Source organism: Amblyraja radiata, chromosome 20, assembly GCF_010909765.2.
Source record: "Amblyraja radiata isolate CabotCenter1 chromosome 20, sAmbRad1.1.pri, whole genome shotgun sequence".
NCBI lineage: Eukaryota > Metazoa > Chordata > Chondrichthyes > Rajiformes > Rajidae > Amblyraja > Amblyraja radiata.
In genome coordinates, this window is record NC_045975.1 from 37972053 (window position 1) to 37989928 (window position 17876).

At 43.4% G+C, this 17876-nt stretch overlaps 1 protein-coding gene across 4 annotated transcripts in view; it reads right to left on the minus strand.

Annotated features, from left to right (window-relative positions):
• Positions 1-4929: 4929 nt before the first annotated feature.
• Positions 4930-17876, minus strand: part of LOC116984320 (formin-binding protein 4-like) — a 29870-nt gene continuing 16923 nt past the window's right edge. The window contains exons 5-15 of one of the 4 annotated variants that reach the window (XM_033038444.1): positions 17278-17422; positions 14856-14964; positions 14216-14677; positions 11974-12202; positions 11206-11327; positions 10635-10739; positions 9537-9670; positions 8443-8594; positions 7518-7839; positions 6923-7082; positions 4930-5143 (exon numbers count right to left, since the gene is read on the minus strand). In XM_033038444.1, the coding sequence (XP_032894335.1) occupies positions 7520-7839; positions 8443-8594; positions 9537-9670; positions 10635-10739; positions 11206-11327; positions 11974-12202; positions 14216-14677; positions 14856-14964; positions 17278-17422 (1778 nt within the window). In that variant the 3' untranslated portion in view covers positions 4930-5143; positions 6923-7082; positions 7518-7519. Of the gene's footprint in view, positions 5144-6922; positions 7083-7517; positions 7840-8442; positions 8595-9073; positions 9671-10634; positions 10752-11205; positions 11328-11973; positions 12203-14215; positions 14678-14855; positions 14965-17277; positions 17423-17876 lie in introns of those variants that run through there. The other 3 variants (XM_033038443.1, XM_033038446.1, XM_033038445.1) reach the window with 3 other exon arrangements.

The following is a 17876-nucleotide window of genomic DNA, read 5'->3' on the forward strand; positions in this document are numbered from 1 at the left end:
GGCCTCACACTGGCCACGGAGGAGGCCCAGAAGAGCAAGGTCAGTGAGGAATGGGAAGGAGCGTTAAAATGGTTAGCAACCGGGAGATCCAGTAGGCCTAGGTGGAGCAAGCGCAAGTGCTTAGCAAAACGCTCACCAGAAGTTGGTTGTAGTGGCCATTTGGCTCATAATAGATAATTTGGGTGATAACAGAGGGTATATGTACAGTAAAACTCCATTAATCAGGCAGAAGATGTGGTAATATTTGGATTAATGGAAATTATGCCCAATTAATACCCCAACATTTTTAATTCAATTAAAAAAAATATTTTACAGAGTAGCCCAAACATAGGGATTTCAAACAATCAGATGGCAGTTTATCCTTCCTTCTCTCCAGAGATGCTGCCTGTGCCACTGAGTTACTCCAGCATTTTGTGTCTACCGGCAGTTTATCAATGTTTTGCTGTATCATGAAAGCAGTTGGAGAAAATATGATTTCAAAAAAGGATAGTTGGGAAGATAAAATGGACAAAATATCAGCAGACAAGGTGGAACAAAATTGTGAAACATAAAAGTTGAGTGCAAGAAAGGAAATATTTATATGCTCATGAGATTCACGGACAAATTATGATCTAAGGTAGCAACTGGGGATGTGGAAAAGGTGTACGGAAAGTATGTTAATAGTAGAGAAGTGAGGGTATTAGGCAAGGTGTCAAACACTGAAGATGAATGAGGCACATCATGTCAGTTTAATTAAAAAGATGAAGGAATATGGCGGAATGAATTGCTTGTCAGCTTGAAGAGGGAAAGTGGGCAGCTGAGTAATTATTCACTACTAGTAGTAGGTATGTTGCAAAGCCTACCTGAAGCGTCGCTGAAAATCTGTCGCTGCGGGTGTGCGCGATTTTGGCGCCGTTTAGAGGGGGGCGGGTTTAAAACGCGATTTTCTCTAGGCTGTTCAAATCGAAGATGTTCAGCCTTGTTAATTATTAACGAAAAATCGCTGGAAGACCCCGTCGCAAAAGCTATTATTAGTTTTAAAGGCCTTGGATAATAGTTATAGTAGTTTAAAAATCAATCTCTAAACCCGCGACCACCGACAGCCGTCAGGGTCTCATAGAGCAAACCACAGAAGGTATGTAGCTTATTTTTACATTAAAAAGGGCTTCTTAAGATCCCTTTATACAAAGTTTAATATTGCGAGTAGCTCATTTTGGCCCCATTATATCCCGCAGTATTTTTCTGGGCATTTGAGGGCACAAATCTACCGCAATGTGAACGTTCTAAACCAGCGCGTTCACAGGATCCCACTAGAAAGCTGATTTAAAATGGACTTTAATTTCCAGCAATTGAACACTAAATTCCTTCCATTTGGCCTATAAATTAATGTAAATGAGATTTAAAAATCATGTTTTATTGTGAATTATTTATGAATATTATTTGCACACATAGGCTATTTAAAAATGTTAATCATTTATTAAGAAATGGATAGATGTTTAGATCTAGTAATTGAAGTTTGAAATTAGCTACACTTGGGTAACTAACTAATTATATGCTTTAATTTCAGGTCATCCAAGTAAGATTATTTTATATTTGTTTCAGAATGGTTCAATCTATGATAACTGAAAATTTCATTCAGTTCTCTTAATTTTTAAGAAAGTTATGGGCTTTTGACTGTTCACGATCACAGCTTTTTTGTTACGTCCATAGAAAATCAATAGGGAACAAGATGCTAATTTCCAAGTATGAAAATGGCCATAACTTTTTAAATACATGAGATATGAAAGTGAATTAGGTGTCAAATTAAACTTCTTTTTATGTTTTATCTGATGGGATAAATTACAGACTTGATTTTTTTAATCTCAAAATTTTGTAACATTGCTACTAGTAGTAGCGGGAAAAGGTTGGTCCGCACAAGTCAGTGTGGAACCATTGCTGCTCACAACTTGTACCTGTCTGACAATTTCTGAAGTTCAGATACTAAACAATTTTAGGGTTGAGGGAAGTAGTTAATGTAGAGAAATATCACAACATATTACAGAAGGACATTAATAAGCTTTAGACTAAGAGACTACATGACAGGTGCGATTCGGCAGTTAACTGTGAGATAGAGATGAAAGCCTGGGTAGATACAGACACAGGAATCTAGGAGTGAAAATAAATTTGTGGAACATTTCGACATCGCCATAAACCAAACTCCAGGATTTGTGGCTAAGGGACTGGATTGCAAAGTCAGCAGGTTTTGCTAAACTTGAATCATTTCCACCACACCAGGAGCACATTTATGGTAAAGGACAATGGACAGGGTGTACAGATTTACGAGGATGATATCACACAGAGAGAACGTGTCTCTTTTCTCAAGAAAGCATAGGGATACCAAGTCTTTAAGCCAATGGTCTTTGACAGAAAGGAAACAGGGAGAACATTTCCACGAGCTGAAGAGCATAACAAGAGGCTGTCCACATAAATTTGCAAACCTGCAAATTTCTTATTCAAAGCAATGTGGAATTCATTCCCACAAAGAATGGATAAAGTAAATAGTATAGATGTATTTAAGTGGAAGGACAATCGCACAGGGTGAAGGTTGTAGTGGGTCATGTTGATGCATCAAACTGAAGAATATGGAGGAGGATCAAGTGGAGTGCAGACTGGTTGGGCCAAATGGGCCGTTAACTGCGGTCTAAAACTTGGGAAATATTAATCGCCCTCAGGAGCACATGATCAGTTTATTTCCTCTGAAGAAATGACAAACGTTTGGGAGTGATGTGACGGGCAAAGATCTTTCACGCACTGATATTATCCTTGGACAAACACAAAGCTATTAAATGTAGGTTATTTTACACAGTTTACAAACAGAATTTTGTATAAACCAAGTGAATATTTTCGTTTAGTTTATTGTCACGTGTAGAGGTACGGTGAAAAGCAGTGGTGCGTTTAAAGATAAGGTTCCTAGAGTTTGGCATTAATGTGTTTTTTTGTTATATCGGGCTATATCAGATGAAATTACTATGAATGAATAACTGCATTATTATACAGCGCAACTATTACAGGTTAGATTTTGACTTGAGCTGCATTACTCGTTGCACTACGTGTGACTATGGAGCATTAATCCTCCTGCAAATCGTGACCAGGATTAGTCTGCTCACCTTATCAGCTGATGCTGCTTCCACTCCTCAATCCGCTTGTGCGCCTGAACTGTTCTCAGCTCGTCCTCACTGGAGCTCGATTGCTCATCCTCATCCAACTCCCGCTGAATGCTCTGCCACTTTTTCACCAATGACGGCATCTTCGTTTTACTCTTCTTATTCTGAAATAGTTTAGATATAGCATATCTCTGAAAGTTGTCACATGTTGGCGCCATTTCCAATCAGTCAAAACTGCATTGGAGGGCTGCACACCATCAGCACCTGCACAGGGAAAGTATTTACCACTACTGGAGGTTTGCCATTGGGAGGAGTGTTGTGCCAACTAGCTCCCATCAATCCACTGAGCTGAAATGTTGCCAACGTAGGCTTGGTGTAACAGACAGATGATTAGCGCAACTTCCCAATCAACTGTATCTCATAATAATATTACTGTGCAAAGATGTTTTTCCAATGCTGATATTGTACTTGGGAGGATAGGATTTGGAAACATCCTGAAAAAGTGTCCTGATGGGACAGGGTCGGTTTCAATTTGCCTGCAGAACGGGGAACAATTCACACGACCGAATTCCAGAGATTGTTGCTGCAGAAATTTTACGCCAGACAGTTTGATGCAGCAAAGTGATGCAGTACTGCTCAAACAAGAGCCACACTTGCATGGCACAGGGAAATAACACCATGAAATAGAAATCAACGGAGCTTAAAATCTGCAACAACCGTGGCAAATGTCTTCAAAATATCCAGACGGCATTTGAAAATTCAGAAGTAGCTTGTGAATTATGGCTGCAGGTTTAAGGGCAATATTCTTTGTGAAGGACCAATTCCAGCCCCATGGAACCAAAAACTGCCCCCCCCACATGAATGACAACCCTTGCAGGAAGCAATTCACAGTAATTATGAAGCTTCAGCGAGTAGTGACCCGTTTCTCTCCCCCCCGAGTCATCAGCTCATCACACCCACAACACTTCCTGCAAACACCCAAGATCTGGGAGAGACTGGAATGTGTGCTGCAAAACATCATGTGTAGATATTTTGGTCGCAGTTCAAATCTGATTGTTGAGTATTACCAACCTGGGCTTTAGCTTTGGTAAAAATCTATCAGAGACTCAACTTTTAACAAAAATGGGAAAGCACCTGAATTACCAAGGCATGAAGGCTACAGACCAAGTGCTGCCAGGTGGGATTACTACAGATGGGTACTCAATGGTTAGCATGACAGGGTGGACCGAAGGACCTCTGCACTGTCAGAGGAAAGATGTAGAAACGAGAACACCTTTATTATTACTTCTCCATTGCTCTCAGTCAAGAGAGTCTTATTGTCATACTAGACCAAGTGCAGACCCGTTGGGTCTGCTCCCCCAACGCAGCCGTTCCCTACCCGTAGCCCCCACGGGAGACGTGGTCCTCCAACTGAAGATTCGAGCACTCAGCAGTGCGGCTGTTTTTAAATGGCATCTTTGAGGCGAGAGGCGGGCGCCAACAGCCGTTAAGGTCGCTGGCCAGCAGGAGGCGACAAAATGAGTGAGGGGGGGGGAGAAGGATTTTATTAAAAATGTGTACATAAACACGACAAAATGTAATGAGTGGATACTTGGAATGAAAAGTGAAATCTCTACCGAAATGGAAAAAATCTGGCGTTTGTGGGTCTGGTGTTGGCGTAGCAACGAATCAAAGGCTGGCAACCACAAGACAGGCAGAAACACACACACACAGTTTTAATATTATATATAGATGGCCCAGGCAGAACAATTAAATTCTTACTTGGCATGATACACTGCAGCTTACCTTGTCTTTTTTCACCTTCTTGCTCTTCTCGGTTGCTTGAGCCACTGCGGGAGCTGGGAGCACCTCTGGTACTTGTGGAGGCTGCGGAATAGCTGGCGCGACTGGTATTTGATTTGGTGGAATAGGGCGTGGTATCCGCACTAGGTGGGTTTGTCTGGGCAGGAGAAGAGGTCTCGGGGCAGGCATGGGCTGGAGCATTTGAGGAACAGACATCATAGTGGCCAGCATCTGTGGCCCTGCATCTCACACAAAACAAAACATTGTGCATAATAAAGCAATATAATTCTGCAACATCCACAGATCACCTTGATAACCATGAAGAAAATTAGCATATTTCGCTGGGGTCACTCAAATGTCAACACCATTGTTTAATATGAGAAGTGTACCAGAAGCAACCACAAAAACCCAGTCCACGATCAAAAGCGCACGCTCCTTAAGTACATGACATCTTTAATGAAACTCATCTCCAATTTCCTGGACCATGAATAGACTGTGGGCCGAGGTGCTTTTTTGTTTTATTTCGTGACCCAAATCACATATCTACCTGTATTTATAACATATTGTGTAAAAAATATTATAGAAATCATACCTGAAACTCGTCAAGAACAGACCTGCACATATTATTAAAATATGAGAAAAAACCTCCAATTTTCCGAGTAGTAATTGTTCAATAAATGCACATTTGACATTGTGTCGGGCGCCAATTGACCAATCCAGCGCTTTGTTTCTTGCTAGCGAGGCAGCGAGCACACTGGGATCATGGCTGCCTCCTAATTACATCAAAACAATAGCAAGGTTTCAAAGGAATAAAGGTAATGCTAACCTTGCTGATAATTTTGTTTTCCAACTGATTTATCGTAATAAAGTTATGATGTGTTAAATAAAAATGATAAATAAAAATGTAGAGCTAGGATTAGGGTCAGTCAGGGAGGCTCCCCATAGAGTAATGAGCATTGAGCACTAGATGGCGCTTACTTTTTCGATCTAATTTTCTAATCAGCGTAATTAATTAGTATGCAACTTTTGGCACTGACGAGTTATGAATTCCTTCTCAATTATATTTTATCTAAATCTGCCAAATTTCAAGTAAATACCAGACATGGGTCACGAAAGTTAAATTCTGGACACATTTTCGATGCTCGGCCCAGGGTCTACAAGTCGATATCCCCCAATGCAAGTGCATACATGAATACCTGACCCATAGACCACAAACAGAAAGGATGGGTGACAAAACAGCTTCCATGATAATTTTGAACACCAGTGCCCCACAAGAATGAGTTCTCAGCCCCTTACTATATTCCCTATACGCTCATAACTGTGGGGCAAAATTCAGCCTAAACCCAATTCACAAGGGTGCAAATGACACCACTGTAGTGGGCTGGATCTCGAACAATGGTGAGACAGAGTACAGCAAGGAGATAGAGAACTTAGTAATGTGGTGTCAAGATAACCTGAGCCTCAATGTCAGTAATACAACTGAGCTGGTCATTGACTTCAGCATTCAAGGTACAGAAGTGGAGATGGTTGAGAGCTTTAAGTTCTTGGCCCAAAAGTGTCAATAATTTATATTTGTCCAATCACATCGACGCTATGGTCAAGAAAGCATATAAATGCCTCTACTCTCATAGGAGATTTGGCACAACTCCGACGACTCGTGCCAATTTCTACACATTGTTCACAATAAAGTAATAATGGTGCAACACTCACAGATCACCTTGATAACCTTGAATAAAATCAGCATGGAGCTTTACAGCAGAGTAAAAGCTTGGCTGCAGAATCCACAGATGGATTTGTCTAACAGTACTGACTAATTTCTCAGATGAACCCTTCCCATTTACACATCCGATTTAAATAGGGAAAATGCAAATCAACATCTGCTTGCTCCATCTTTCGAAGCTTCGCAAAGCATAAGCATGTTCAATACCATTGCATCAAACTCTTATTCTCAGCACCACATGCTTCCTACAACAATGCAACCCAAGAATACAAAGTGTCAACACGCCCCCCGCTGTTACCTGCGAGCATGGCTGACTGACTGTAGAGGACAGGATTGCTTCCAATGGTGATGTTCCGTGGCATTGCCAGGGAAGTCAGCACTGCTGCTTTCCGCTTGCCAGGTTTGCCCGCTTGACCCGAGGCTGGTGGATTAGAAGGAGTGCTCGAAGCAGAATTACTCTGAAAGACAACCAGCTCCATGTTTAGAAGCATCTTCGATACCATGCCTAGATTATGCAATCAGTTGAGGGTGGGAGCTGCATCAGTTTGCGGAACCTGACTGCACTAATGATGCCCAAGATGCTGAGGGGATTATGTGCGGAGCAGGTCACAGTCAAATGCAATATAGGTTCCAATCTGCTGTGTTACAACATTACCCCGGTAAAGAAAGTCTGAGAAACCCATATTTGATTAAATAAAGGACAGCACATGCACAGTAGTAACTCTTTGCTTTCACATAGCCTACATACAGGACAGTTCACTGCCTGCGTTGAAGTCCGCAGAAGATATAATGTACGGATAACAGATGCTTCCCCACTTAACCCAACTTGCAGGCGCGGAGGGAAAGAAAGGGGGCTGTTGTTTAAAACCATGCATTCTCTACAATCTCACTACCTTTACTGCTGGAGGCTGGGCTGTTGTAACCGGAACGATGGAGAGAAGGGGTCTTTCCAAACAATCATCTTCTGTTCCTGGTGCTGGCGGCTCTTTGCTCTCCACTTCCATCTCCACTTCTTGTATGTCGCCGTCATCACTTGGAGGGGGAGGAGGAGGGGGGGGTGGGGGTGGGGGTGGGGGTGGAGGGGAGGAAGGTGGAGGTGGGGGTGGGGGCGGGAGATCCAAGGAAGGGGGGGTTGAGGAGGAAGAGGGGGTGGGGGTGGCTGGGCAGCAGTTCCTGCAGAACCTTGACCCGCAGATAGCTCTGCATTTGTGGGATCTGATTTAAGCAGAATAAATAAAAGTGTTATCAACAGATGGAACGCAGGAGTGAGAGAAACAAACAACCCAAGATGTTGCATAGGTGAGCAGACTGCAGTTTCCTCAACAGTATCTGTGAATCCCGGTAAAGCAACAGAAAAGCCCATCTATCCAAGCTCCCTTAAGGCATCCATCTTCTCCCATGATCTCCATTCCCTCAACATCACATGCTATTGAATGTAGAAGTCACATTTCCTCCCAGGCCCCTTCTTCTGCCAAACCACAGCAGTCACTCTTCAAAAGTGGACCTCAATCAACAGCTTAAAAATAAACACACCCTTCCTATCTCTCCAAGTAATCTTTCCAGCAGACTGACTGAGGCCAACGCACAAGCGTAACACTCAGCCCTTCCACTCTGATAAACGAGGAACCCAGTCTGAAAAAGGGTCCCAACCGGAAATGTCGACTGGCCATTCCCTCTACAGATGCTGCCTGACCCACTGAGTTGCTCCAGCACTTTGTTCTTTGCTCAAAGGACCTATGTGGTAGAGGGCATGTTAGGCAGTTTAATAGAAACCCATGGAGAGCCCCAGCCATTAGCTTGCAGGGTGCCTTGTCATACCTGCACTCTCTCCCACTGGAGCACTGAGCATATTTTTGTCACCAGTCAGCCTCGATGTACTCTCGGCTGCCTCCTCCTCCTCTTCCACGTCTGGGAACTCCCACTGCGATTGGCCCGTCTGTTCATTGAGATAGAAATACCGCCGGTGCTCCCTACGGCGTGACAGAAAGGACACACTTAGTGTTGGAGGCAACAGCAGAGAGTCCCTGCCAGAGGCGAAAAAATGATGAGTTTTTTTTTTGCCCACAGGAGGTTTGGCACCTCCTGCTCCTAGAGATCTAGGATGGCAGAGGTTGGACAGGAAACCTCGTGATTCAATTTTGTTTTAGATTTGATTTAAAAAAAAAAAAAATATCAGCCACTTTAAAAAAAAAAAACGGTTATTAATTTCAGCCCAATTATTATTGATTTTGAAGAGAGGAAATGGATGCCTAGTAATGGTGGCACGGAGGGTGTCTGATGGGTAACTCAGACATCCCTTTTACTCTAGAAGCAAATAAGGAAGGAATTAGTGCAAAAATATTCTTCAAGCTGAAAAATAAAACAGTAATTTTTATATGTATTTAAAAAAAGTAACATGTTTTACAGATGCAGTAAACAGTAAAAAAAGAGAAAATAAAATAATTCTGACCTGTGCTTCCGGGAATAATCTTGGTCTTCTTTCGCAGCAGCTGCAGGAGGCACCTTCCCTCTTTGTTGCGTGGTCGGTTCAGGAATTCCATCCCAGAAATTTCCAGCAAAGCGCAGACATTTCTTGCACGCGCACTCTCTCTCCCGCCCCTTTCCCCTTTATCGTTACTCCCTTCCTCAACAAAATTATATGAGCAGTCTATCTGTTCAACTCCAATACTCAACCCTCAGCAAGAGAAATTGCCAAAATTTGTGGGTGACATTTTAGGCTGGTCCAATGATTGCTTTGCTTTTGGGATTTGCACGCATGCGGGTGTGCTACCAAATTAGTAGTTTAGAAAGCTGGCAGTCAGCAACTATTGTTGCCACGTCGTCAAGTGGAGATGGGGAGGGAAGGGGGGGGGGGTCACAGTTCAGTTGTCACGTGTCAAAGGTGAAAGGTGAAAAAGTAGAAGAGTGCGTACCTGTCCCAATGGCAGGACCAGCCTTTTGGGGATGCATTAGATTCATAGTGTTTAATCTGTAAATCAGCTTCCTGCAGTTTACGTTTGAGATATTGGCCATTCAGTGCTCCTTCTCGCCAGTCTGATATTCGAGTCTGAAACCCAAGATGAACGATTAGAATAGAACACTAGAACTACCACAGCACAGGATCAGGTACAGAAAAAAAGATTACAAATAAATCTCCCGTGTGTACGTAAAGCTCAGGAGAGATGCTCTATCAGCAGGCGGGGACCCAGGGCCAAGCAGTGCTGGAGCCGTCAAGTTCAGCCAGCACATATTGGATCTGTTATCCATTTTATCTACAAGTGAAGTCAGGGAAGGAGGGCAGGGGAACAGTTTTAGGAACAGAGCGACAAGGCAAGAATTTCCATTCTTAAATCTGGTGCTGGGGTGCTGGTTGACAATAGGGAAAGATCAAGCAAGGACAGATGTCTGACATGAAGCACAAGGCTAGGATAAGACTAACAGGTGGGCAGAATGCACAACCGTGTACCAGCTGCAAAGACCCCAGTTAGCATTGCTGGTGGATATAGGATGTAGAGGCAGTTTTTATATTCGCTGTTATTTCTACACACCCCCCCCCACATCTCAGATATTCTTACTGCCATTCAGCCCAGAGTCCATGCTGGCTCTCAGAGCATTCATCAGACTCATCCTCTGTAACCTATTCTCTCACATGCCCATCAACTCCCCCACCAATGATCGCGTCCCTCACCCACTCACGAGGGACAATTTACGTTGGCCAATTAATCTACCAACCAGTAGGTCTGGGGTGAAAGTAGAAACTGGAGGATGCAAGGGAAACAACACTGCCGTTGGCAACTCCACAAGGGACAACCCAAGATCAGGATTGAATTCAATCAGGTTGCTGCAACTGTGCAACAACACTACCACTGCACTCTTCTGGTGGCAAGGGCAGAGGTGGTACTGTGGTATTAAGGGGAACCTCACCGATAATTATACCATTTTATCTAAAAAAATTAAAAATCCCCTCTCTGAAAACTATTCATCCTCAAACACAAGGAACTCTAGGTGGAAGAAATGAGTCAGTGTCAAACCTCGATCTGGAGCAGCAGGAAGTGAAAGTTGGAGATAGACTGTCTGCTAATTCCCAGGAATTCCAGTTTACTGGAGAGAGTGTTTGCCAGTTCAGCAATCTGAAACTGATCAAAAATCTGGAATCAATATTAACATGACCACATTCACCACTTGCCAGGATGAGTTTCGACATCCTGAAATAATCCGCCCAATTTAAGGCTAACACCAGTTCAAGGCATAATCTCCCATAAACTGCCCAAAACGCAACAGGAAAAGGCCCCAGTCAATTTCCCCGCCAAAGGCCAACCCCCTTTAGACCATCTCCTCTGGAGACCATTGGTACAAACACACAAGATTGCTCCCTGGCCATTTCCCACCCAAGACCACATTTGTACTCTTCCCATACCTTCCAAGACTAATCCATCTCAATCCCGTTCCAACCCATGATCATTCCTTCCCCAGAAAGCAATCAGCACCTCATCTGCACATCTTCACAAATGTCAGCACACATGCACCGTTCCCGACAACATTACTGCGCATGTTAAACACCGGAAAGCAACACGAGCCCAGCCTGCACTGCAGGCATCCCACCTTCAGTTCACATTCATCATCCTTTTCCTCTGGAGGTGGTTTTGGCGCAGCTGCCGCGTTTTCTGCAGACTCTTCAAGGTCCACGTCACCTTCTTCAGCATCGCTGTTGGGTTTCTCAGGAGCTAGAGATCAAAAGCAGACAAAATAGTTAAGAATCCCGAAATTTCCTGCCATGCAATTAAGTAGAGGGAACTGTTGCAAGTTGCGTGTGACAATATACCACACTGCAGTTCCTTTGTAATTCCCTGTTGGCTGAAGGGACAATGTGAAACAAGGCTGGGAGTCTCTGCAGAGAATGGAAATTATTTTTACTTGGCAGTTGAGTCTCACTTTAACCATAAAAACCGGCAGAGGAATATTTGACACACTCATTTTGACTATGTTCAAGTCGTGCTTGTGCATCACAACGCCGTGGGAAGTGTGCGCTCATACAGTACCTCTCCACGAGTGTTCAATAGTCAGCTTTAGACGCCATGAATGAATGAAATCAGTTTTCTTTTCAATGAGTCTTGCGACCTCTCAAGACATTAAGATCACAGATTCTGAATATTGTACCAAAACTAAATAGGAAATAGACCATAGAAGCTGGCCATAGTTGCAACACCTAGTCTAGTTCAGTTTTAATCCCTCTGAGCAGACACTTCTGTGTAAAGAAATAAACGCTCAGAGGTACAAAAGCACTTCCGAAAAAGTCCGCTACTTAGAAGTTAACATCCAGTAACTTGGTCAGAACTAAAGCTTAGAGATAAAATGTCCCTGATAACTTACCAGGTTCTGTGGAATGCACTTCTTCCGGGGTAGTATCCTGTTCCAGGTTGTTTAAATCACGACTAGCAGATTCAGGACTGAAGGTGCGAGCAAGTGCCTGCCACTTCCCCTTCCTGTGGACATGCTTACTGCTCTCGGACACCTGCCCATCCTGCACCATAACCTGGCTGCAATCAGACCGTGGACTCGACCCATTGGCATCACCCTCCTCCAGCGCTCGCAGCTCTGCCTGTGAAGACCAGCACGGTAACATTGATGAAAATGGTGTATTAAACACAGACAAACACTTTCCTTTGTTGAATGTGGTATTGTCCTTGTCAAAATGAATCTTGTTAGTATGTGTATGAAGGAACTGCAGATACTGGTTTAAAACCAAAAATAAGACAAAATGCTGGAGTAACTCAGCAGGACAGGTAGCAGCTCTGGAGAGAAGGAATGGGTAACAACATGGGTTACTCCAGAATTTTGTGTATATCTTTGAATCTTGTTAGTGTCAATTTCAACCTTGAGGGCGGAAATTTAATTTTAGGTTGGATACATCGTGGAAACAGGTCCTTTTGGCCATCAGGTTCACACTGGCCATCGATCACCCATTCACACTTTCTTATTCACACCATGTTATCCCACTTTCTCGTCGAATCCCTACAGACCAATTTAAAGAGGCCAAATGACCTACAAATTCACACAGGAGGAAACTGCAGCACCCGGAGGAAACACACACGGTCATATGGAGAAACTCCAGACAGTACTCGAGGTCAGGATTGAACCCATGTCTTTGGCACTGCGAGGCAGCAGCTCTCCCAGCTCTGTGCCAATTTTCAACACGGAGCATGTGAATTTCCCACTAAGTGGCTTAAAATGTGCTCTGTAAACACCAAAGCAACTCAACCTGCACACTTGGGTTTTTAAATCAACCCTTCTTAGTAACCAATTTGCTTAAATCAGTCATCTTTCCCAAACCAATCACCCTCATGGCATGATTCAAGATAACCTCAAAGAAACACCACAATGTATTCCTCCGATGTATAATGCACAATGTATTGTGAATGCATAATTCCACAATCAGCAAGACCAAGCGCACACTGAGCGATCATTTTGCTGAACACCTACGTTCAGTGTGTCTTGGCCTACACGATTTCCCAGTTGCCAAACACTTTAAATCCCCATCTCATTCCCATACTGACCTTTCTGTCCTGGGCCTCCTCCAGTCAGAGTGAGGCCACATGCAAAGTGGAGGAACAGCACCTCATATTTCCCAATGGGCAGCCTACAATGCACATTATGAATATTGATTTCTCTTAATTTTAAGTAACCCTTGCATTCTCTCTTTCCGTCCCTCACCCACCCTAGTCATCCTACTAGTTTCACTGTTATCCTGCATAGTTTCACTGTTTGTACTCCCTAGTTATTACCTCTGCCACAGCCACCAATGGACCAATGGCCTTGCTTTGTTCTTTTCATACCTTTCATTTTTTGCACCTCCTCATACCTCCAGTTTCTCACTCCCCAGACTTAGTCTGAAAAAGGGTCTCAACATGAAACATCACTTATTCATTTTCTCCAGACCTGCAGTTACTCCAGCATTTTGTGGCTATCTTAAGTGTAAACCAGCATCTGCAGTTCCTTCCACCACAATGTAGTATTTAGCTCTCTTTTGAACAGAATTCAAATGTTTGGTGAGGGAAATTGTGAAACTGAGGAGAGTTTGATGGTTCCAGGACTGTACTCCCTGGAGTTTTAAAGGATGGGAGGGGGGGGGGATCTCATTAAAATCTACCAAATAATGAAAGGCCTAGTTAGAGTGGATGGGAAAAGGTGGTTCCCAGTAGTTGAAGAATCTAGGACCAGAGGACACAATGCCAAGACAAAAAGGACACACTTTTAGAATGGAGATGAGAAGGAATTTCTTTAGCCAGAGGGTGGTGAATGTGTGGAATTCATTGCCACAGATGGCTATGGACGTCAAATCAATGGGAATATTTAAAGCGGAAATTGATAAGTTCTTGATTAGTAAGGGCGTCAAAGGGAGGAGAATGTGGTTGGGAGGGAAAAATCTATCAGCCATGATTGAATGGCAGAGCGGACTTGACGGGTCGAATGGCCTCATTCTGCTCTCCAGTAAATAGTTAAGAAATTTACAAGCATTCAGATAGTGATACATCCATTGTGTGCGGTTATCACAAAGTATAGTCAGGTATGAAATCTTGTTTAAAGAGACGCTGTCTCCTGGGTGTAATCTAACCTTTTTTCTCTCCAGCACCAGTTCCAGCTCTCGTGTATACTCCTCCTCCTCCTCTTTTTCCACCCCCTCCTCCTCATCCTCCACACTCTCCTGGGAGGGGTCCAAGGTCTGCTGATCCTCCGGAGGGGCTTCTTCGGCGTGCACAGTGTCCCCACCAGCATCCTTCTCCTCGTCCTCCTCCTCCTCCTCCTCCTCCTCCACCACCTCCTCTTCCTCCTCCTCCTTCTCTTCCTCCTCCTCCTCCATGACTTCCTCCTCCTCCACCACCTCCTTCTCTTCCTCCTTCTCTTCCTCCTTCTCCACCACCACCTCTTCTGGTTCTTCCTGGCAAATCAATTTCTTCCGCCACTTTTCCTCTGCTTTCTTCACTTCCTCAGGGATGAGCGGTGCCAGCAAGGATGCAGCAACACCTGATCGCTCCTCCTTATCAACAGTCAGTGCAAATACACTTTCGTTAACTTCCTTTGGAAGCAGGAAAGAGCAGATTAGAGGGACAACACTCACAGGTGCAAGCATGGGCATAAATCAGAATTTATGTACACATCACTTCCCAATTGAAACAAATGTAGGCTTCCACACAATAATTTTCTTTTTCTTTCCCTTTGGGAAAGCAATAGATATCACCCTAATTCACCCCTACCTTCTTCTTCAGGTTTCTGACATCAGGCTTTGTCAGTGTTTGGTCATGGTGATAGACACCCATGTGTTGATAACTGCTCTCCACTTCACTAGCAGGCAGGACCAAGGAACTGAAAGACAACACAAAGTAACATGCGTCTCTCCCCGAGCTGCTCAATGGTCCCTAAAGAACATTTTCAAAATTTAATGGCTCTTCCATCAATTTTTAAAAGCTACAGTAATCAACCTTGCCACCACCCTCCCCAGAATGGATTGCTAAAAGGTTTTTTGAAGGCCGTATTGATTCCAACATATCATACAGGGCTCAGAACTTTATCCTGCGAGTTACATAAAGCTCTTGTTAGACCGCAACTGGAGTGTCGTACCTCAGGAAGGAAGTAATTAGAGTAATGCAGATTCAGCAGAATTACACCAGAGCAAAAAGTGTCTAATGAATAAAACTAACTGCAGGACTGGCTCCGTTTTCCATGAATGAGGATGATTAGGGTGCAAACTAATTGAGTAAAACATCCAAGAGCAAATAAAAAGTTATTTTCTCCAATAAAGGGTTCCGGAGCTGTGGCGGCGGCAGCGACCACCCGCGGAGTTTGAACCGTCGCCTCGGTGCAGAGGGAGAACAAAGAGGGAAGAGACAGAGACTTTAAGATTTTGCCTTCCACCACAGTGAGGAGGCGTTTGGTGAACTCACTGTGGTGGATGTTAAATTTGTGTTGAATGTGTGTTTTTGTTATTTTTTTATTAAATGTATGACTGCAGGGAAACAAAATTTCGTTCAGACCGAAAGGTCTGAATGACAATAAACGAATCTAATCTAATCTAAAAAAAAACCCCTAATTCTAAATGCCTCTGTGGGAAACAGCATCCATACCTCGTTTAACACGATTTACTTTTCAGAGATCATCCAATTTTCTCAAGCCACATTCTCTTTTACCCCATTCTACTCTAATCACTTCTCCGAAGACATGGTCATCAATCAAATGAACCCAGAGACAAGTGACTGTAGATATTGGAATCTTAAGCAAAACTAAAAACAAGATGCCGGAGGAACACCTGTATTTTGGATTAGGACCCTTATTCGGACTGATGGGGTGAAGGAAGTTGGTCGATGCAAGGGATTACGGTTCTTGCCAACTCTTGCCCAGTCCTCACCCCAACCAGCTATCTCCCCTCTACTCCAGTCTGATGGGTACCAATCAGAAAAAATGTCTATTTCTCTCTGCAGACGCTGCATGACCCACGGAATTCCTCCAGTCTGTTTCCTAATCAAGTGAACCTTCCGCGTCCCTCGCAAAGACAATATCCTTTGTCGAAACCAAAACTAAACAGTACTCCAGGTGCGGTCTCACCAATGCACCATTTAGTTGCAGGCAGACTTCCTTGCAACAACATTGCAAACATCCCACTTTTGGTTGGAGAGTTGATCATTAATCCAATTCTTGCCTGGTGATTACAAAATTAGAAACTGCTGCAGAATGATATTACACTGTAATACTTAGCCTAAAACCTTTGCGTGGCACGTTAGAATGCCAATCCATTACCTTTTGCACGCCCTCAACAGTAAACGAATACAGGAACAGACACTGGTAGGTCTAAGATCACCACTTGCACTAGCCAGCATCGAATCACTGGTCGTATCACCCCTGCTCGTGTGTATCGAGGTGTCGCACCCCCTGGCGAAACAGCCCTTCACACTATTGCTAGGAGTGGAAAATTGCAGACTGTTTTTTGGTTAAAAATTATGTAAAATGAACATTTTTCTTCACTGATTGCTGGCATCAATAGCTGATCCAAGGAGACGTCTGGCCCAGATCCCTCGATCCTCTTGCATACTTGATTCTTTCCAACCTTTAGTTTCACTGCCCTCAAATTGGGCCTCGGGGTTTGCCATTGCTGCGTCTTCTTCATTAACAATGTTTAACTTTCTCTCATGGAAGATACAAACGAATGCGAACAACCGTCAAGTGTGCATTTCCACGTATCCCAACATAAGAAAAACACCACATGCTGACAGAGGGCACACACGTTAAAATCATGCCAAGCACTCAATTATGGCATCACCTCAGACTTACAGGGGCTTGGGAGGAGAACCAAGGGGAGAGTAAGCATTCTCTGAACTCTGAGTTAACATGCATAATTTTTTTGGAGTCTGCCTTGCCCTCCAGCGACAAGCCAGAACTGGGTTGACTCAATTGATCGAAATACTGGTGTACAACATGGTGCGGCCCACCTTGACAGAGCAGGGTGGGCGAGTTAAGGGCATTTTATAGTATGTGCCATATTATCAACTGGATTTTAAATTTAAAAAATAAAAATAAAACAAACATCAGGTTACATCAGTTAATAACAAATATAGATGGCAGCAGAAAGTGTGCTAGACATCTGCTTTATGAGTGAACATTGACCCGTTGTGGTTGAGTACCCACCTGGCCTGGTAATGGAGTCCTTGAAGCTGAGTGGCCAGGTACTGAGGTAGTTCCCACATCACTTCATTGGTTTGTATGTTCCAGTAATAGTAACAGCCTGTATTCTCATCCCACACCTCTTGCCAGTCACCCATCTCCACATTAACTGTAGCAATAAGAGAAAAGAACATCTTTTGTATCTACTAAATTTACATCTAGTCCAAAGTTCATCCTCTCTCAGCACACTCCGGTGGTTGGGACAAAGTTGTAGAATCCACAAAGTGTCTACCGTCATCATGAATTTTGTAGTATCCATTCATAGACTGTGAACCTGATCTGTACCTTCCTCACATCTTGTGAATGTTTACACATTTGTCCATTTTAAATATCAGGTATCATGGTCAAAGCCATCAACTTTTGCCGTAACTCCCAAGTTCTCTTGTTTGCCTCAATGACTTGAGCCATCCAGCACTACGATGTTTATCTTTATGTATTTGGGAACTGCAGCATATACAAATTCCTATCTGGTGCAAAACACAAAATCACATTAGCTATGGTGAACAAAAGTTAAGAATTGTATTAGATTCAAATAAGAAAGATATAAAGATATTATAAAGGGT